The 21,501-nt window shown below is 48.9% G+C and overlaps 1 protein-coding gene across 10 annotated transcripts in view; it reads right to left on the reverse strand.

Annotated features, from left to right (window-relative positions):
• The window catches only part of AGAP1 (ArfGAP with GTPase domain, ankyrin repeat and PH domain 1), a 321,395-nt gene extending 310,949 nt beyond the window's left edge, over window positions 1-10,446 (reverse strand). For all 10 annotated transcript variants that reach the window (XM_054277889.1, XM_054277883.1, XM_054277881.1 and 7 more), the window contains exon 1: window positions 10,229-10,446. In XM_054277889.1, coding sequence (XP_054133864.1) covers window positions 10,229-10,391 — 163 coding nt within the window. In that variant the 5' untranslated portion in view covers window positions 10,392-10,446. The remainder of the gene's footprint in view (window positions 1-10,228) is intronic.
• Between the last annotated feature and the right edge of the window lie 11,055 nt (window positions 10,447-21,501).

Consider the following 21,501-nt stretch of genomic DNA (forward strand, 5'->3'; position numbering starts at 1 on the left):
CTCCCAGAGATCCTTCAACCCCAAGCCTGAACAGCAATCCAAAACTAATTTTAGGCAGGAAAACTATTACTCGGCTTTATTCACAGTGGAAAGAAAATAATCCTATTAATTCTTTAGCATGTATTGAAAATATGAACAAAGCTTTACTACAAAAGCACTTTAAACTCTGTTACATCATTGATTTTATGTTCATGACAGCAATGGTACATTATTTTCCTTCATTGTCATTATTTATTAGATTTGATAGCTGACAATTGTACCCTTGGCAGCACAACCAATAACACCTTCTGGCCAGAAACAGAGATAGTGCAATTCATGACAGAGTGATTTTTATTATCAGAATCCTCACAATCAAATACTCACATCTCTTAAGACTTTCCAAGCTATCATTCCAGTTTTAGTGCTCAACAGTGATCCAAATCAGAGATTTACAGCCCATCTTTCTCTGTCTCCACACCTGCTCCATAGCCTGCCTCCCAGAGCAGCAGATATTAAGCTGTATGTCACTCCAGTGATAGTAAGTGCCTATCTCTGCCTTTTGATTATTTCTTAACAGGCCAAATTTGTCATGTTCACATCATCTCCCCTGAATATAAACACCTTCCAGGCCTCTCCAGGAGCTGTGCTATGGCTGTAACAGTTTACTATGACCCAATATTAATTAATGTTTTCTCTTTCCACATCAGGAACAACTCAGTCACTGAAGCCTAACCCAGACCACTACATAAAATTTACAAAAGAAAAGACATCAGTATTCTAACCTAAGAATCCAATGGCAGCTCTATTACTCCCTCTTACTATTCCAGCATTACTAAATGGATGAAATGAGTTTCCAAGAGATCCTTTGCACCCTGCAGTCAGATCACCTTTTTGAAAGCAACACAGGTAATTTCTTAGGCCAAGTCTATGACAAGAAGTGCCATTGGTTCCTGCCATAAATTGGCTTTATGGATTTCTTGGCTGCATGTGTGTGCTACAGCTGCCACAGGAAAGCTGAGGGATGACCTGATTTTTGCCTTGGAGACATGAAAATTACTATAAACGTTCAAGCCACCTCAAGGCATTTCACTGAATGAGTAATTCTGGCTGTAACAGTATGGAAAGCAGGTGGGAAAAGGACCATTCCATCAATTTGTACCTGCTAACCTAGTTCAAAGCAGCAGATTTAAACTGCAAAGCCACAATCATTTTTCTGCTTTGAGAACCCTCCTAGATCCTTTCCACAATGCATTTACATAGCTCTAAAACTACCCTCCCTAAGTTTCCAGGCAAGCCTACTTTAGATTGTTTCCTGGACCTGGACATGTATTTCAACTTCGTGTTTATCAATCCATCCACAGCCTTAGACACTTCAATCACCTCCTCACCTCCCTAGCTATGGAGCATTGCCCTGAGTTTGGCTGCTGTGTCTTTGAGGAAATTCACTGCTGGATGAAAAACAGCAGCTGTCCAAACACTGTCTGATTTGCACAGCAAGGTCACCCTCCAGAACCACAGGATCTCCTGAGCTGGAGTAATCCTGATCCACAGGGATCATTGATCCAGCCCTTGGCCCTGCACAGACACCTGGGCATCCCTGGGAGCATTGTCCAAACCCTCCTTGGGCTATGGCAGCCTCGGGGCTGTGCCCATTCCCTGCCAGCACCCTCGGGGGGAGAACCTTTCCCTAAAATCCAACCTCAACATCCCCAACGCAGCTTCAAGCTGTTAGAGATGCTCTAACCAAGGGTTCCACAGATACTGGGGAGAATTTAGGGGGGGAAAAAAGAAAAATAGGAGAAGCAACCTCTCTTCAACACTACAGCTTTAAAGTCCAAGGTGATTCTAACCAGGCAGAAAACTCTTTATTTGTCCACTGGCCATCTCCAAATTCACGTGCCAGACACCCGAGCTGGGATGTTGCCTGAGTGATGCAGACAGCTCCTGGCACACAAGGGGTTAACTCAGACACAGCAGCACTTGCCAGGTTAAATAGGATCCATTTAAGTGATTGCTGTCCGGGCATTCCAGTGCCATGCTTTTAGCATATTTCCTCTGGAGAGCACAGTTGCTGTGATACCAAAAAGCCAGGCGTCCTGGCTGCTGTCCTGAGCATGAGAAGCTCAAACAAAGATAAGGATCTCTCACACTGGAACCTGCTGCATCTGTGTAACCCAGCCCTGATGCCACAAAACCCTGCCACAGAGACTGCCTGGCTGTGTCACTCCTCCCTCTGCTTATGGCACTGGAGAAGGCAGCTGGAAATTATAGACAGTGGTAGAATTAATAAGGAATTTACTGAAAGGAACAACATCTGTGGTTTTAGTTTAATAGAAAATGCAAGCACTACCAAGTCGAGGTTTGGAGTTAAGTCATGTTGAGCATTGATTTGGTCTAAGCCATAAACAGTTCCTCAATCCCTTTAAAACAATGAAAAAAAATTGAAAATGTAAGCTTCTCACAGACAAACACAAAGCAATCCACACAAAGCTGGAGATTCAATTCCAGTCCTCCCCAGAGTCCCTTTGCTTGCCTGTATCTTTCTTTGGGATAAAAGAGGAAATTACCAAACAAAGTCACTGCCTCACCATTGGGTTTGCATTCATTATCCAACTATGTAAACTAGTAAGGCTACAAAGGAAACGCTGAAATTACATCTTTCACACCGATCAACCCTGTGGTTTCAGCTCTGGCTTCCTCAAGTGGTTAACTGAAGCTCATTTAAGCAGTAAGAAAGAAAAGTGAAAGAACAAGTCATTCTCTGGTTTAGAAATGCACCACTATCTTAACACCCTGTCATCTGCACCACTATGCAGGCTCCAAATAGATTAGTCAGGATCCTGAAATTGCATTAATGAGGCTGAATGTGCACATACTGATTAAGTAACACATCTGCTTCTACCCACTTAAGAAAAAAAATTATTAAATACTTCCAGAGGGCTTTGGAATTGCCAGCTGCCCACAATGGACTCACCAGCACCAAGGAAACCTGACATCCTCACCATTTCCACCTTGGGACTAAAATTTAAAACGAACTTCCTAAGAAATCAAAGATGCCTGGTAGCCAAAATATATCTAAGTGAGACATTACCTTATTTCTAACATGGATCACCAGATTTACGCTGCATTTATAACCTTAGCACAATTACAAGAGAAGCACAAACTAACTGCAAACAACTTCAGATCAAAACCTACTAGGAAGTGGTTGAAAAGTCTCTCCTTACAGACACTAGGTTAAAATCACCCTCTCCTTTTCAGCCTCCATTGGTACAGAAATCACAAAAGTCAAACATCAAAAATCAGCAGCATCCCAGCTTGTCCACATCTGGCACTGTCTTTGCTCTGTTTCATGGTGTGAGGACAGGCAGGAACACAAAAGAGAAGCTGAGCCACAGTTCTCCCTCAGTACAGGTGACTCAAAGTACAAACAGTGCTTGAAGGCAGTCAAGGACAAAAACTGATATAACAGAAGACAAATCTCTTACCCCCACAGACATCAGGATTATCAAAACTATTGAATACACCACTTGCTGTCTCAGAACAGAAAACTTTATCCACTGTAGATTACCAAGCAATCACTTTGGATTTGTTCCACAACTGACAGAAAGCCGTGTGTACGAAGGTCACACAGAAAGCCCCTCACATAAAAACTGACAATTGCAGAAAGGGATGTTTGAAATGCACTGTCAGCAAAGGGTCACACAGTTGAGATGGAACTGAGTTCTCAGATTTTTCTGGAGTTTCTATTACCTTTTCTTCAAAGATTTGCTAAAAATATCAACACTGCCATTCACCTTGCTCACTGGAAAGGACAAAACCCATCCCAGTGGTGACGCAGTGAGAACAGAGTATTCCTGAAGTCTGGGGAGTTGTTCAACTGCCTGGAACTAATCCAAGCCTCTTTCATTAGCCAAAAAGAATGTGGGATTTTTTAACTTCACTTATAACTGTAAGGCTGCAGTATGTTTGCAAGTGCATCCCTTAAATATTAGCAATGAATGACATAACTGAGGTGGGGATACAAGGTTTCACAGCATCATCAAAGATACAAACCTATTCCTTCAGGGGGCAAAGTTAAGGCTAAGCCCATGGGTGCTCCAAGTGCTGGGAAAGAAGCACTTCTCCTAACCGGAAGCCAAGTCCTGTGAAGACACTTAGCCTGAGCACCGCTGTCACCTCCAGAAGCCACAACTGCCATTTGTTAGTGCTCAGTACAATGCAGAGCACACACACAGCAACCCAGCTCCCAAAGCGTTCCCTTCTCCCAAGAGCTGAGCAAAAGCAAATGCAACGTCCTGTCTGCTGCACTGCCGAGTGCCCCTCTTAGGGAGCAGGACTCATTCGCCAATTTCAACAGAAATAAAAACAGTGGTGTGTATACACAGCAGCACAACCCTTGTATCAGCATTACTGCCTGCTGCTTTCCGCTAATCCCCCAAAGCAAACGCTGGAGAAGGCCCGGCACACTCCCTGAAACTCCAAAGTCTCGCTGCACGTTTGCTCCACCAACATCATCTGATCCACAGCAGGTCTCCTTCTGTGCCCCGGGGAAAGGAGTTATCCTCACAGTTGATGGTGCAAGGCTTTCCTCTTGATCTGCAAGCCTCCTGCGCTTGCTCAGAAGCAGCTGATATTTAATCATGCAGCTTCTGCAGAGAACAGCAGTGAAGCATATAATTTAAAGCCAGAATAAGACATTCCAGGAACTTCAGACACAACTATCAAACCTAGTTTTTAGTTTGCCCTGCAAGTACAGTTAATATCACACACTTGAATCTTCTCATTTACCTACACGCTGGAGTCTGACATCTTCAGCATTAAAAAGAAATACCTTTCATTTGCATATGAGCCACACAAACAGCAAAACGTGCTGCATCTCACCAACTTCTTCACACTGGAGGTCTACAGACAACAAGAGTAGATCACAGAATGGTTTGGTTTGGAAAGGACCTTCAAGATCATCCAATTCCACCCCCTGCCATGGGCAGAGACTATCTCACTATCCCAGCTGCTCCAAGCCCTGTCCAGCCTGGCCTTGGGCCCTGCCAGGGATCCAGGGGCAGCCACAGCCGCTCTGGGCACCCTGTGCCAGGGCCTCAGCACCCTCAGTGCTAAGCACCCTCTGAAGCTAAGCACCCTTTAAGGCAGGTTAACCACTCAGGGCACAAAGCTGTATATGCACAATCAGCAGAAAAGGGCATTAAGAGACTCGTCCCCAGCACGCTGCCCTGGCTGTGACAGAAACAACCCTCCCCCAAGTCCGTGCTCACTGTGTTCGTGCAAGCTCAGAATCCACCTGGATACACTTCCTCACCAGCTCTGTGGGCAGATTCCCCACTCTGAATCACCTGGATTTAATCCCCCAGCAAACCAACACGAGCAGCACACTGCCGTGCCCTGCTGTGCTCAGCCAGCCATCTGAAAGAAGATGGCTCTTGGGAGAATCACACTGAGCTGTGCAATCACACAGGCTGACCACAGCTCCAACACGCAAACATAACAAAAGCTCAGAGGCCGGTTGCTACTATGGCTTCTGGATGCAGTTGTTGTATGTGCTATCTGAGGGTTTCTTCAGCTTTGGCCAGTGATGCCTGAAGAGCTGAACTACGCCACCATTCCTGTGATGTATTGAAATAATGTAACAAGTACCCAGAGACTGCCACAACGGTCTGGGCTGGAAGGGACCTTAAAGCCCATCCCATCCCGCCCCTGCCATGGGCAGGGACACCTCCCGCTGTCCCAGGCTGCTCCAAGCCCCGTCCAGCCTGGCCTGGAACAGCTGTATTTCCCTAGAGAGCACAATGCTTTGGCAGCACATCCACTTTTCAATAACTTGTCTCAGCCTTCAGTAGCAGCAGAAGCGTTCAGACACCACTGCTGCCTCAACTCAATTCTGAGAACAACTCCTGCTGTAACATTGTTCTCAACACTCAGTGCCAGCACCCAAGGGCTGCAAAGTTGGAGAGCTACAGCAGATGCCTCCAAGGCTCAGGTACTCCAAGAGTTTTAGCTCCATCCTGAATTACTTTATTTTCAGCAAACAGTACTTTCTAAAGTGACCAGAAGGAAAAAAATAAAGCAAGGTTTGTACCTTCTCCCATTTTCTCCCACCCACACACTTGCCAGTGTATCTTTGCACAGCCTTGAGCAAGTTATTTCCAATGTGCAATCTCATTTCCCCTAAGACTTCGAGTATTTCTTCACAATCACTTAATAATCATCATTACAAAATTAAAATTTACACTTACAACATGCTTTTTAAAAATTTACTTTTAACAGAAAAACTAGAATAAAGATCACAAAATGCTCTGGAACACAGCAATTCATACCTACATGATGTCTGGTATAGTATTCTTACCAACTAAAGCAATAATTTCCCCTTAAATAAATAAATAAATAAAAGCTATTTGAGATGCTCAACACCTGCTGCATCAGCATGTTAGTACTACTAATATATTAATATTTTATAGACTATTAATAATGTGTGCATCATCTTGGCCAAAGTGTTTTAAAGTCTTTTTATGAAGCATTAAAAATTAGATTTTTCACCATCTTTCCTTGATTTTCCATCTTGCTAAAGTTTACAAAAACATAGCGCTGGTCTGAGCCTGGATGGTGAGAAACTGGAACTGACAAATTCAGCTCTTACCTACCCTTGCCCTTGCACATCACCACACCTCAGGATATTTGCAGTACCCCAAAGACCACAGAACGCAATCCATATTTTCTCTCCCTGTTTCTAAGCACACAACATCCTTGGTATAAGGAATGTTTAATGTTGACCAAGAAGTGGTGCTGTGAACTACAGAACATGGGAAGGCAGATCTGACTATGGTAAAGTCTGTGTAACAGACTAATAATATTAATTACACTGTCATTAAACTAATAGAACAGTCTAAGTTACTCTAAAACTGATTGGCTACTTAACATTTATAGAACTTTATATGAAAAATACAGAATAAATGCTGTTCCACTGTTGGCTCTGCAACTGTGAGACATGCAAGAACCTGGGAGCAGCTCACTTCTATTTCAGCACCTTTATCCACTGAGGAAAAACTAATGAAGCATTATCACCCAAACTGTTTTATCCAGTATCACATGTAACTTAGAATAACACAAGGCAAGAAATCTCTGCAAAAAAGGACAAATCAATTCAGGACCCAGTTGAGCACTTGCTCCCTTCATATTAGACAGCACTCTTGCACTTGAATATAAACAACTGCTGCTGAAGGGAGAATTTGAATTTCAGGTTATTTCAACAGTCCTTGGTCCAGCAAGCATGCCCAGACACCCCCATGGGCTCCAAATGTAAAAAGGAAGAGGGTTCACACTGCCAATAAAACCTGAAGTTTTATTGAGTGGCACTGGAAAGACAGTGCCACTCTACATAGGAAAGAAAACTCCAGGAATCAGTAATAGGAACTCCACTTCACTGAAAGTCCCCAATTGCTTAAAATTCCAAGCATGTTCTTCTCCAGAGCTGTCAAACCTCTCTTGAGCAGAGGAGCATTAAATGAGCAGTTCAAGGAGCACATGTAGGTTGGAGCTGGTGTTTAAAGCAGCCTGCACTTAACAAGACTATTCTCTTATCTTCTCTTTACAGGGTTCAGCTCTCCTTGCAGTGGAAGGAACTCTTCCAGAAAGTCACTTGGTATTTTCTCACAGCAGCCACATGCCAACCACACCACAATTCCTGTCACTGAACCTCAAGCACCCTGAGGTTAAAAGATTTTGTGATTTGGGGAGTTATCAGCACAACACCAAGCTCTTTGCAGCAAAATTGGAAGGCAACCACCACAAGCCAAATGTCTGTTGCTCCTACATGCAACACATGGCACTGCCACACGGATTTACAAGCTGCTATCAGTGAGAAAGAGTTAGCTAAAGGAGGTTTACAAAAAAATACAGCCTGGTGGAGCTGTAATCCAAAGGGGCGAGGAGTTGTTGTTTACCTCTAACTCTGTAACTATTCCATTTTGAAATATTTAAGAGCTAGCTGAAGAGCCCTCAGAAGACATACAATACACTCATTTTCTAGATAAATCGTTCCCAGCTATCAGAGCTGCTGCTCTCATGACTCAGTGTCCAATAAAAGTTAGACAGCAAATTATCTGTGAAGGCTTTACTCATCCTTTCAGCTCTTGAAACATGATTTTAGACTGCTATTTTGGTTTTCAAGTCTTTGTGATTGACAAACGAGCTGAGGCACAGTTAGGTAACAGAAATCATTAATACATGAAAAGACTATCACGTGCTAAGGAGATAACTACATCCAGTGCTCCACATCCTCCTCCCACTTTCCACACCAGCCTGGCACCTCACTGGAGCCCGAGCATCTTACTCACAAACACATTTATACCACAGAAACATGTGTTAATTACCACTGGAAAAACACTCTGCTGCAGGCATCATCCATCCCACGGAATTGCAAACAGCAGCAGCACGGAGAAGGGGACAGTGCCTCCCACCAGGTGTATTGATAAGTTTTAAACTCCTCAGGAGAGGAAAGAAAAGGCAAAGCACCCCCAGGAGGGGACAGCCCCACACCATAACCTCAGCATGACTGGTAAAGCAGAGAATGTGCACAAATCCCCAGCACACACTCGGTTTGAGTTGGGGAGTGCTCTGCAATAAGTGACAGGCACTGCCAGCCTCCCTGCCGTGCCACACAGCACACCAACCCCAAAATGTTAGCTGCGAGAACCAGCATCTGTCTGCTCAAGCTCCTCTGCTCCAGAGGCACACAAATAAATCTTTCAGGCAACAACCTCAATAGCAGCTTTTCCATCGGGACTTTTGGATTACATATCACTTAAAGAGCAGCTAGGCCACCAACACAAGTGGGTTTTAGGCAGCTCTGTCTCAGCTGCTGTACATCACACTCCGCTACCTTGAATCCCTTCCAAAACAGCGACAGGATACTCCAGTTGGAAAAGCACACGATGTGAAGCTCAGCAAGTTATCGTGCAAAATAAGCCATAAATTTCTCCACAAAATACACATTCCTAGCCAATACCGTTTGCTCTTTTTAACTCCAGCGACAGTTAAGAAAAAATATCTGCAGACTTCCCTACGCTGGTGATTTCTTTCCTTATTTTGTGCATCCTAAGCAGTTCAAGCCTCTGTAGTGCTCCTGCGGGGATAGACGCACATAAATCTAAGCTTAGAGGGCTGTTATCTCCATCTTGCCTCCCGACCTGTTTTCACACTACTGCACAGACCGACACCGCTCTGTAACCCAGCTGCAAGTCTTGTTTACCCGCTTCACACCACCAAACCACAGCCCCACACTGTCTCCATCGCATGCTGCAGGGAGCGCCGGAGAAAATTTCATTTTCCCGAACCCTTCTGCAGGCAAAGCGAGCATCACCCTTCCCACTGCACCCCAGCCCGAAGGAACACGCTGCTCTCCCGCACAGCAGCAGCGGACGAGTAGCAGAACAACTTCTAAACCCCACAGATCCCAACAGAGGGGCCACCTGGGGCATGCAGCGCCGAGGAAATGATGGGGACCAAGCGGGAACACCTCCTGCACCCCGAAAACGAGGGGTGGAGGAAGGAAGGGCAGACAGCCCGGAGAGGAGAGGCGGCTGCTCCCCACGACCCGCGGGCTGGTGGGCACGGGGAAAGGGGGAGATGGAGGGAAGTGGGGAACAGGACCACGGGCTTGGGAGATGAGGGGGAGCAGGGCCATGGAGGAGGCGGAGCGGCGGGGACAGGGCTATCCACGGGATGGCAATGGTGGGGGGGAGGAAGGGGAGCGGGGAGGGAGGGGTAAGAAACAGAGCCGTGGGCTGGGGGAGGATGGATAAACAGAGCCGTGGTCTTGGGGAGGGCTGAGAGGGGATGGATAAACAGAGCCGTGGTCTTGGAGAACGGACGGGGGGGGTGGATAAACAGAGCCATGCGCTGGGGGAGGCTTGAGACGGAGAACAGGACTGGCAGACGTTTGGTGCGGGGGAGCAGAGCAGCGGGCTGGGGGAGGGTTTCGGGGCGCAGGGCCATGGCCTGGGGAGGTTTTGGGGGGAGCACAGCGCCATGGGCTGGGGAGGCTTTGGGGGGAGCACAGCGCCATGGGCTGGGGAGGCTTTGGGGGAGCACAGCGCCATGGGCTGGGGAGGCTTTGGGGGAGCACAGCACCATGGGCTGGGGAGGCTTTGGGGGATGCCGGGCCAGGGGTTGGGGGAGGTTTTGGGGCACCCCTCGCCGCTCGCTGCCTCGCCCCGCCGTGCCGGGGCCGCCGTCTCACCTTCGATGGCGATGACATGCTCGCGGATCTGGTTCTGCAGCACGGGCTCCTCCACCCGCTCCAGCAGCTCGTAGATGGAGTAGATGTTGGGGTGCACCGACTCGAAGCGCTGGATCTCGGCCCGGATGGCTGCCGAGTTCGCCAGCTGCTGCTGGTAGTTCATGGCGCGGCCGCTCCGCTCCGGCCCCTTCGCGCCGAGACCCCCGGGCGGCGGCGGGGGCGAGCCCGGGCCGCCGCCGCCGCCTCACTCACCGGACACCCCCCCGCGCCCCGTGCCGGGCCGGCAGCAGCGCCTTGGCCTCGCAGCGCGCTGTCACTTCACGACGGCGGCGGCGGGGCGGGGCAGGGCCGCCCCCGGCCCCATGGAGGGAGGGAGGAAGGACCCGCTCCCGGTCGCGGTCCTGCTCCGCCGGTCGCGGTCCCGCCGCCTCCTCAGCCCCTCACGGCTCCCGTCCTCCCGGTCCTGCCGCCACCGCCGCCGCCCCCGGCGCGCGCGCCCCCCCCCAGCCAATGGCCGGGCCCCCCCCGGCAGGCGCGCGCCCCCGCGGCAGCCAATGGTCGGGGCCCGCCGCGGCCTCGCGCCCTCCCGCGCGCTCGCCCCGCGTCCTTCTCCGCTTAGCCCCGCTTCACGCTGGCGCAGGCCACTCCCCCCTCCCCGTGACGTCACCGCGCAGGGCCCACACTGCCCCGCCCTCGGGCACGCTGGGAAATGTAGTCCCGGAGGGAGGCACTGAGAGAGGGTCGGGCTGGCGCCGCCCGCGTCCCCTCAGGGACACCGGACCCGCCCCCGTCCCGCCCTCGGGAGCGGCTGGCAGCGCTCATCCCGCCGGGAAGGACGGAGCCCCTCACCGTGAGTCCGGCCCCCGCAGCCGCTGGAGCCCTGAAAGTGTTAAAAGTAGCAGTTTGTGCCCAAAGTCCGCCATTCACGCCTGGAATGGCAGCCGCAGCCCTGGGAGGGCTCCAGGCCCGGTTGGACGCTGAGGCTTGGAGCAGCCTGGGATAGTGGAAGCTGTCCCTGGAATGGCAGGGATGGAATGGGATGATCCTTAAGGTTCCTTCCAGCTGAAACCATCCTATAATTCTATGGCGTGTCACAAATATTTGTCTCGTGGAGTAATGAAGCACTGTTGACATTACACAAGCAGGGTTATTTGCAATATTGCCAGCTGTGCACTGTCAGCCCCTGACCTCGATTAATCCATTTTTGGGATCGATACTCTATGGATCTAAGCTCCAAAGCTGTGAAACGTGGAGCAAACTTTGCTGTAGGAAACAGCATGAGGACAACTTGGTATAGGATAGCCCCAGGATAACTGTATCCATCCATTCTAGTGACATATACCGCAGGAAGGAAAAGAGTTATTTCGATAACTTCTCCCCCAAAATATCTTTATTTGGGCATAGAGCTCTGGCTGTGGTGGAATGAGGTGAGCTTTAAGTCCCTTCCAAGCCAAACTGCTCCTGATATGATGGTTTACACCAAAAAAAGAAAGAACTATAGAGGTGACAAATCAAGCTGGGATATGGGATTGAGTCTTTGGATGCTGCTGGGACTGGAGCTTCCTCAGCAGTGGTCAATGTCTGCTGCAGGAGTTGTCCTCTGCTCATCTGAACAGTTCAGGGGCATTCTGCCATAGATGCCTGTGTCTTCTTCCCTCCTCCTTCTCAGCAGAAATTGGTATCATTTTTATCACCTTTCTCGTTTTTATTTTCTAATCCTAGGAGGAAATTCTTGAGTGGATAAAGAAATAAATTTAAAACTTAGGAAGAATATAGCCCCCTTTCCACCAGTGAGTGCCACTCAGGGCATTAATGATGCTGATGAAAACTTGTGAAACATAAGAGGATTTTTGCTTTCATTTGCCCTAAACTGTTTGAATAAGCTAAATGTATGTAGAAATCTGGATGAAAGCTGTAATTCTCCCCTTTTCCTCCCTCTAGTGTGATGTGGAGCAGAGGCACTACCTCACATTGTGTCTCAGAAAATGCCAAAACAAGCAGCAGAGCCAAGAGTCAGGCAACAGCCTCTGCTGTATGTGGGGCTGATTGTTTCCACTGCTGCCATATGCTTTGTGTTCTTCCAGCTCTAAAATTCATGGAAAATAACTCCCAGAGTAGTCTCAGCTGTAAATGAATGCAGCTACTGCACACAAATAACTGAAGCATTAAAACCCTGTGTTAATAGAAAGCCTTTTTGTGATATTTTCATCTCTAGTCCTCCCATGAAGCCTTTGCTACCCTGATTTTTTTACTACATAATAGCTTTTGTGTAAGCTTTGTAAAAATCACAGCAAAATATAAGCTACTATTGCAGCTTACATAGATTTCTTGAGGAAGAAGGCTTTAACAATAAATATTTTGCTTTTGCATAGATTTCTTGAGGAAGAAGGCTTTAACAATAAATATTTTGCTTTTGCTTGCAGCTGAGGTTGGCCTGAAATGCTGCTGGTGGTGCACAGGAAGATGCTGGATCCCTCTCTTTGCTCTCAGACTGTGCTATGAGCTTCCAAATTTTCCACCAACCTTTAGCGTGAGCAGGCACAGAGTGACTTGGGCAGCTCTGCTGAGGAGGAATTCAGGTTTGTTTTTCTTTGCTCTAGTGTGGGCACTTCACGGCTTTTTGGGGTCTGGTTTTGTCGAAGGCAAGGTGAGCGTGCTCCTCTGGGGAGGTGATGAAGCTCAGCCAGTTTCACAGGTATGGAGGGGCTGCAAGAGCAGCAGGCAGAGTGGTCCCAGTGTGGGTCACCCTGCTGGCACTGGCTTTCCTTGCTGAGGGTGAAAGCTTGCCAGGGGTGAGGCTCCCCACCGCTCTCCCACGCAGCTGGTTGTGTGCTGGAACAAAGTTCCATCTGTGCTGGCTTCCTCCTCCTCCTCCTCCTCCCCATCTGGCACATCACTCACTGCCCTGCCTACAGAGAGCCAGCCTGCATGGGTTCCTTCTGCTCCTGCTGCCTCATTCCTGGAGGTACCAGGAGCTGGAAAGCAGCGCTGAATCACTGCCCCAAACACTTCCATCTCCCATCACGTGGCAGGGCTTATCCTCTTCCTGCTGTGCCCACCAACCCAAACCCTACAGAGAGTGGGGGAAAGGATTTTGGAGAGTCACAATTGATGCACTTGGACTCAAGGCACAGGGACAGTGACATTTTGCTTTCTAACTGAGCCTGGCATGTCCATATTAATGGAAACATCATTGCACAAAAGTTCCTCAGAGATGTTCATGAGCCATTAAGGTGATGTTTCAGCACAGATCTTGGAAATGGAGAACTCTAGTGGAATTTCATTTAAACCCTGCCTGTACCTTCCCCTAATGCTTTGTTGGGATGTGGAAGAGCTTTCCTGGCTGCTGAAATGGGAATTAGGCAGCACTAGCTTTCAGTTACTAATCCAGTAGCTGAAATGTTGATTGGAGGGGAAAAAAATGTCTAAAAGGTGTTCAAGCATCCTATCCTGATCTGTGCCTGAATTTAACATAAATTAAGCATCACAGACAGCTTGACACAGGGACTGCATTGTGGGCCTAACAGGAAAGGGATTAACTGAAAAAGCTGAGAGCATAAGGACTCCTGCACCATCCAGGGGGTGTTGTAAGAGAAATCTCAGCTGATGTTTGTCAGCAACATTTCACATGCCTGGGACTCTTTCTATGTCTGCTTGTCACTGACATCTTTTCATAAAAATCTTTTCTTTAAGATTTTTCTCCCTTCTGAGAAGCTGTGGCCTCAGCAACAAAATGTAACCAGTGGTTATCTGCTGCTGTGGAATGCAACAGGTGGATCTGTGATTGGTCTCATGTGGATGTTTGGATTTACTGACCACTCACAGCAGAGCTGGGTCTCACTCTCTGCTGAGACACAGCCCTTTGTTATTCCTTCTTTTCTATTCTTAGCTTAGCTAGCTTCTGAGAACTTTCCTTCTATTTCTTTTAATATAGTCATAATGTAATATATATCATAAAATAATAAATCAAGCCTTCTGAACATGAAGTCAACATTCTCATCTCTGTCTTCATCCTGCAACCCTTGTGACCACTGTAACATCTGCTGACAATCTTAAAGCCTGGCTGTTCCTGGGATGGCTGTTGGTGTGAGCAGTGTTTTGTTTAATAGGCAGGGAGTGCCTGGAAAAACACAGCAGACAGAGTCTCAGAGATGCATCTTTGTGCCTACTACTACTGCTGATATTGCTGTGGAGATTGAAGTCAAACCCATATGAAAAACGGATATGGAAACATCAAGTTTTCCTGAATGATCTTCACTGTAATTTTCAGTGAATATGAAAATTTAAATAGGTTAAGCTTCCTCTCCTAACAAATTGGGATGAAATTCTGTTATTTTACTGGGTAAATATTTGGGTCAGTCAGTTACTATTAGAGAGTGATTAGATTGCTCAAGAGGCTTTGAAACAAATGTAACTAATGAATTAACCTCATTCAGGGAGTGTGAAATCTGTTCCAGGAGAAATGCCAACTAGTTCAAACAATCCTAATTATGGAGCAGCAACAACAAGCGGCTGTGGGAGCTGTAGCTCATTCCCCAGTGCTCCTGTCAGACCTGGGGAAATGCTGCTCTCTACCCAACCTGCCTGGAAAAAGGTGCCATGGCAAAAGCAACCTGCATTTCTGGAGGTGGGAGCACCAGATCCAATCCCTGCTGCAAGGTCAAATTATCCTGCTAATCAGAAGTGAGCTACACACCAGCATGGAGCTGCAGAACAGGGAACTAGCAATAACTCTGTGTGTTCACCATATGGGGAAAGGAATCTGAGAGTCACTCCTCAATTCTAGCCCCAGGCACTTGGATTTCCACTAACCTGGAACTTTCTGAAATGTTAAAATGAGCCATCTTTTAAACTGCCTGAGTTTTGGCTCCTTGTTGATCAAACTTTCACTGTAAAACCATTTACAGCATTTGCAGATTTGCAGAACTACTATCTTCATGAAACCAAAGTCGTTGCTCAGATCTGGAGTTGTGCTGTGGCTTTGATCAGGCTGCTGATGGTCTGTGCTCCAGCTTTAAGTTGTTTTCAGTGAAAATAAATGGCTTCTTCACACAAGGCAGGTTTTAGGTGCTAAGTTCTACCCAAGCTATCCAAAGCTTAGAAAGCTTCATTGCAGCAAAGACTCAACTCACATACAATAAAAAAAAAATTGTTCAATTGGTACCCCTGAGTCAGGGCTCAGCTAACATCCTGAATTTTATAGCAGAGCAAATCCAGTGACAGCTTCATATGCCAGCTCCAAGATACTCAGCACTTTATTGAGCTCTTATCATGGCTAAATATGATTACACTGAAAGTGTCTCTAAGCTTGTTGCTGTTGTCACTTCCTTGACAGAGAATCAATATTTGATTCGCCACATAATTCCATGTTAAGCTCAGGTCTCACTTCAGCTGTGGCATGCTGACAGGGCTTGAAAAGTTGTGGAATACTGTAGGCTCAGTTGTTACCTTGGAACTTTCAGACACAGGCTATTGATTTAATGCAGGAAAACCATGGGAGAGGTCACTCTGGATTAGTTCAAGCTCATGTTTTAGAACAATTGCCTTAATAGCACGTTCCATGCATAAAGCTGTGACATCCAGTGGTAAGGAATTAAGAAACAGGATAAAAAAATTGATACAGTAAAGTCAAAACAAGTAGGTCTGGCAAAACCCTTGCTGGTGGAGGTCCCACATGACTTATTTTAAGAGCATGACATTGGCCAACTGGCTAACCCAGCACTGCCTGAAATGCAGGTTTTCAGTGACAGATTGCACAGTTTAAATAGCAACTTGAAATCATTCCTCTGGTAAGAAAACAAAACCTTTTCTTAGGTGTTAAGGGGAGTGTGAGCTGTTACTGATCAGTGAAGGGATGCAAAAGAGCATGAAAACAAAGCTGAGGATGGTGGTCAGGGCTGGTCATGGTACTTCCCTACATTTCAGGTGAGAAATGCAGTTCTTTTTGCCTTTGAGACTTGTGCAGGTGAGTGCAGACATCACAAAACCAGCCAGCAGTAGCTGTAGCTTCTTAGAACCCCAGGATCATTTCAGCTGGAAAAGACCTCCAAGATCATCAACTCCAGCCTTTGACTGTCACAAGCCCAGAGCTCTGAGTGCCACATCCAAGTGTTCCTTGGATACCTCCAGGGATGGGGACTCCTGACTGCCCTGGGCAGCGCATTCCAAGGCCTGAGCACCCTTTCCATGCAGAAATTCCTGCTGTGCCCACCCTGAGCCTGCCCTGGCCCTGCCTGAGGCCGTTCCCTCTGCTCCTGTCCCTGTTCCCTGGAGCACAGCCCGACCTCCCGGCTGTCCCCTCCTGGCAGGAGCTGTGCAGAGCCACAAGGTTCCCCCTAAGCCTCCTTTTCTCCAGGCTGAGCCCCTGCCCAGCTCCCTCAGCCCCTCCTGGGGCTCCGTTCCCTGCCCTGGCCATTCTCCAGTGTCCCCTCAGGGTCCCTCTGGCTGTGAGTGCCCAGAACTGGCCCCAGCCCTGGAGGGGCCTCAGCAGGGCCAGCCCTGGGGACAATCCCTGCCCTGGTGCTGCTGGCCATGGAGAAGAGAACAGGCACTCTGCTACAGCTGTGCAACAGGCAGCCCGCCCAGGAAGGAGAGTGCTGTCACCAGCACCACGTTCTGTGGGAAGCTGTGGATGTGTAGAACTGCTCACTTCAGTGTCTGCCAGAATGCTGATGGGCTCCCTGCAGCAGCACTTGGAGTACAGCCCTGCTGCTTGTTACACACGGGCTGAGTTTTCCACTCACTGTGTTTATTTGGGTGTGTGTTTGACATCAGCATCCCCTGAGCTTGCCTTTCCTTGGAACTTGTAACTGCAAAATCAGTGAGATTTGGCTGGTGTAGGAAGGCCAGCCTTTCAGCTTTCCCATGGAAGGAGTTCCCCCAGGGATGGCTGCAGGCCAGGCAGCCCCCCACCCTAGGGGACAGTATTCCTGAGCACTGTGGGGTCTGAAGGGGGTCTCCAAAGGGCTGCCATCTAGGACACTGTCACCATAGAAACTGGGGGGATTTGCTGTCAGTTCTTTGAGCTGCTTAACAGCTCGCTCCTAGCAACTCACACTCAGCTCAGGGAGAAACTCTCACAGCTCAGGGAGCAAATCACACTCAGAGCTCAGGGAGAAACTCTCACACAGCTCAGGAAACAACACACACAGAGCTCAGGGAGCAAATCACATTCAGAGCTCAGGGAAAAACTCTCACACAGCTCAGGAAACAACACACACAGAGCTCAGGGAACAACTCACACTCAGCTCAGGGAGCAGCTCACACACAGCTCAGGGAGAAACTCACACACAGCTCAGGGAGAAACACTGACAGCTCAGGGAGCAGCTTACACACAGCTCAGGGAGAAACTCACACAGCTCAGGGAGCAGCTCACACTCACACAGCTCAGGGAGCAGCTCACACTCACACAGCTCAGGGAACAGCTCACACACAGCTCAGGGAACAGCTCACACTCACACAGCTCAGGGAGCAGCTCACACTCACACAGCTCAGGGAGCAGCTCACACACAGCTCAGGGAACAGCTCACACTCACACAGCTCAGGGAGCAGCTCACACTCACACAGCTCAGGGAACAGCTCACACACACACAGCTCAGGGAGCAGCTCACACTCACACAGCTCAGGGAGCAGCTCACACTCACACAGCTCAGGGAACAGCTCACACTCACACAGCTCAGGGAGCAGCTCACACACACACAGCTCAGGGAACAGCTCACACACACACAGCTCAGGGAGCAGCTCACACTCACACAGCTCAGGGAGCAGCTCACACTCACACAGCTCAGGGAACAGCTCACACTCACACAGCTCAGGGAGCAGCTCACACTCACACAGCTCAGGGAACAGCTCACACACACACAGCTCAGGGAGCAGCTCACACTCACACAGCTCAGGGAACAGCTCACACTCACACAGCTCAGGGAGCAGCTCACACTCACAGCTCAGGGAGCAGCTCACACTCACACAGCTCAGGGAACAGCTCACACTCACACAGCTCAGGGAACAGCTCACACTCACACAGCTCAGGGAACAGCTCACACACACACAGCTCAGGGAGCAGCTCACACTCACAGCTCAGGGAACAGCTCACACTCACAGCTCAGGGAGCAGCTCACACTCACACAGCTCAGGGAGCAGCTCACACTCACAGCTCAGGGAACAGCTCACACTCACACAGCTCAGGGAGCAGCTCACACTCACAGCTCAGGGAGCAGCTCACACTCACACAGCTCAGGGAGCAGCTCACACTCACAGCTCAGGGAACAGCTCACACTCACACAGCTCAGGGAACAGCTCACACACACACAGCTCAGGGAGCAGCTCACACTCACACAGCTCAGGGAACAGCTCACACTCACACAGCTCAGGGAGCAGCTCACACTCACAGCTCAGGGAGCAGCTCACACTCACAGCTCAGGGAGCAGCTCACACTCACAGCTCAGGGAACAGCTCACACTCACACAGCTCAGGGAGCAGCTCACACTCACACAGCTCAGGGAGCAGCTCACACTCACAGCTCAGGGAACAGCTCACACTCACACAGCTCAGGGAGCAGCTCACACTCACAGCTCAGGGAGCAGCTCACACTCACAGCTCAGGGAACAGCTCACACTCACACAGCTCAGGGAGCAGCTCACACTCACAGCTCAGGGAACAGCTCACACTCACACAGCTCAGGGAACAGCTCACACACACACAGCTCAGGGAGCAGCTCACACTCACACAGCTCAGGGAGCAGCTCACACTCACACAGCTCAGGGAACAGCTCACACTCACACAGCTCAGGGAGCAGCTCACACTCACAGCTCAGGGAGCAGCTCACACTCACACAGCTCAGGGAGCAGCTCACACTCACAGCTCAGGGAACAGCTCACACTCACACAGCTCAGGGAACAGCTCACACACACACAGCTCAGGGAGCAGCTCACACTCACACAGCTCAGGGAACAGCTCACACTCACACAGCTCAGGGAGCAGCTCACACTCACAGCTCAGGGAGCAGCTCACACTCACAGCTCAGGGAACAGCTCACACTCACACAGCTCAGGGAGCAGCTCACACTCACACAGCTCAGGGAGCAGCTCACACTCACAGCTCAGGGAACAGCTCACACTCACACAGCTCAGGGAGCAGCTCACACTCACAGCTCAGGGAGCAGCTCACACTCACAGCTCAGGGAACAGCTCACACTCACACAGCTCAGGGAGCAGCTCACACTCACAGCTCAGGGAACAGCTCACACTCACACAGCTCAGGGAACAGCTCACACACACACAGCTCAGGGAGCAGCTCACACTCACACAGCTCAGGGAGCAGCTCACACTCACACAGCTCAGGGAACAGCTCACACACACACAGCTCAGGGAGTAGCTCACACTCACACAGCTCAGGGAACAGCTCACACTCACACAGCTCAGGGAGCAGCTCACACTCACAGCTCAGGGAACAGCTCACACTCACACAGCTCAGGGAACAGCTCACACACACACAGCTCAGGGAGCAGCTCACACTCACACAGCTCAGGGAACAGCTCACACTCACACAGCTCAGGGAGCAGCTCACACTCACATCTCAGGGAACAGCTCACACTCACAGCTCAGGGAGGTGGCACAGACAGGGCTGCACTGCAGATCCCAGCTAGAATTCCCTGGAAAGGCTCTCCTGCTCATGCCTTGTGTGCATCACCTCGTATGCCCCCTTCCTGTAGCTGCAGCTTCCTCATAAAAATGTAATAAAACCCCATGGGCTCTTTGTCTAGAGACAATGAAGGGCTCCTGGCACGTTTGCACCATCCCATTTTGCTTATGGTTTGACCAGGTTTGTCTGACCTAGTTCTGTTCATAAACTGGGCTTAATGGTGGAGCCCTGGAAACGTTCCCAGCTGCTAAAGCCTGGCTATTCCCTCTGCAGTAATTAATTGCAGTTCAAAAGCCCTGCACCAGCTATGTATCATAACATTAACATAAAAAAACATGTTCTCTGGGAGTCTAAGCTTTGAACAATCTTCTTATGGTGCCCAGACTTCTATTCCATAGCACAGGAGCACCATGGGACCCTGCTCATCAATTGCTTGCTTCTAAGTACAGACTGAACTGGAAAACCTCTTTCCTGTGTACCCATTGCAGACCTGTTATCACAGCACAAAATGAAGCTTGGAATTGTTTTTATTAAGCTGGGTGTGATTTTTCATTGCAGTCTAACTTTCCATCCACTTGCAAAAAAAATAAAAGAATTTGAGAACAAGTATAATGAGTTGAAACTCGATGCCCAATAATAACTTCAACACCATGAGGCTCCTGGAGAGTGTTCAGCAATTATTAGAGACAGGGAGAATTTTTAGCTCTAACTGCCTGACAAAGAGATAACTTTTGGTTGAGCTAAGGGTACCTAAATAACACATCTTCAGCAGAGAGAGCAGGTGACTGCTGTAAAACCTATTGATGTCACTGCTTTATTAAAAAAAAAAAAAAAAAGAGGTTTGAGCAAATCTTCATGTGCTTAGCTCCTGACCGTGTGAATTGTAGAGGAACCTCGTTTGGCATTGCAGTTCCTGTGATGGTTCCTTTGGGATTTCCTGGCCCTGAACTGTGTCAGCTGCACTTGCTTCCAGCTCGCTGAGAAATGTGGAGCTAAGGCCAGGAGCTGGCCAGAGCTCAGCCTGGGTACCTGCCCTGGCCAGGGGGGAAGGCTTTTCTGAAATGCTGCACTCTGGGGAGGGGAGGCTGCTCCTGCCCGAGGTGCTCAGCCTGAGCTGTACATCTGATACCACTGCAGACCAATTCAATCCACATAATTTCCTGCAAAGGCCAGAAATCCTTTGTGTAAAGAGCTCTTCTTCACAAGGATGCAAGTGACTGGAAGTTACAGTGAATCCTCCCCTGCATAATTTATAACCCCCTCTTCAGTGCTCACCACATCATTTCTCTTTACATGCAGTTCTAGCCCCTCAGCAGCATTCTTGAGGCTCCTTAGCTCATGTGCTGCCACTGAAGCAAGCTGAAGGATGAGATTTTAAAGCCTTCTGTTACCAAAGATTAATACAGATTTTTTTTTTCCCCCCCAAAACAATCAGCTGCAGGGCAGTGCCAGGCTCAGATGTATTTTGTCTGATGGAAAAACATTTCCTCTGCTTTGTAGAGGCTGCTTACATCCCTTCTGCTGCCCTTGAGGTATTTGTTCCAGCTTTCCTGACACCTGGAGCGGGACAAGCCGGTCCCTTGGCCCCCATCTGAAGGTGGACGGTGTTAAAAAGAAAGGTCAGCCGTGCTTCA

This window comes from Melozone crissalis, unplaced genomic scaffold (assembly GCF_028551555.1).
Source record: "Melozone crissalis strain CALT ecotype California unplaced genomic scaffold, PUWL_Pcris_2 ptg000023l_1, whole genome shotgun sequence".
NCBI classification, from domain to species: domain Eukaryota; kingdom Metazoa; phylum Chordata; class Aves; order Passeriformes; family Passerellidae; genus Melozone; species Melozone crissalis.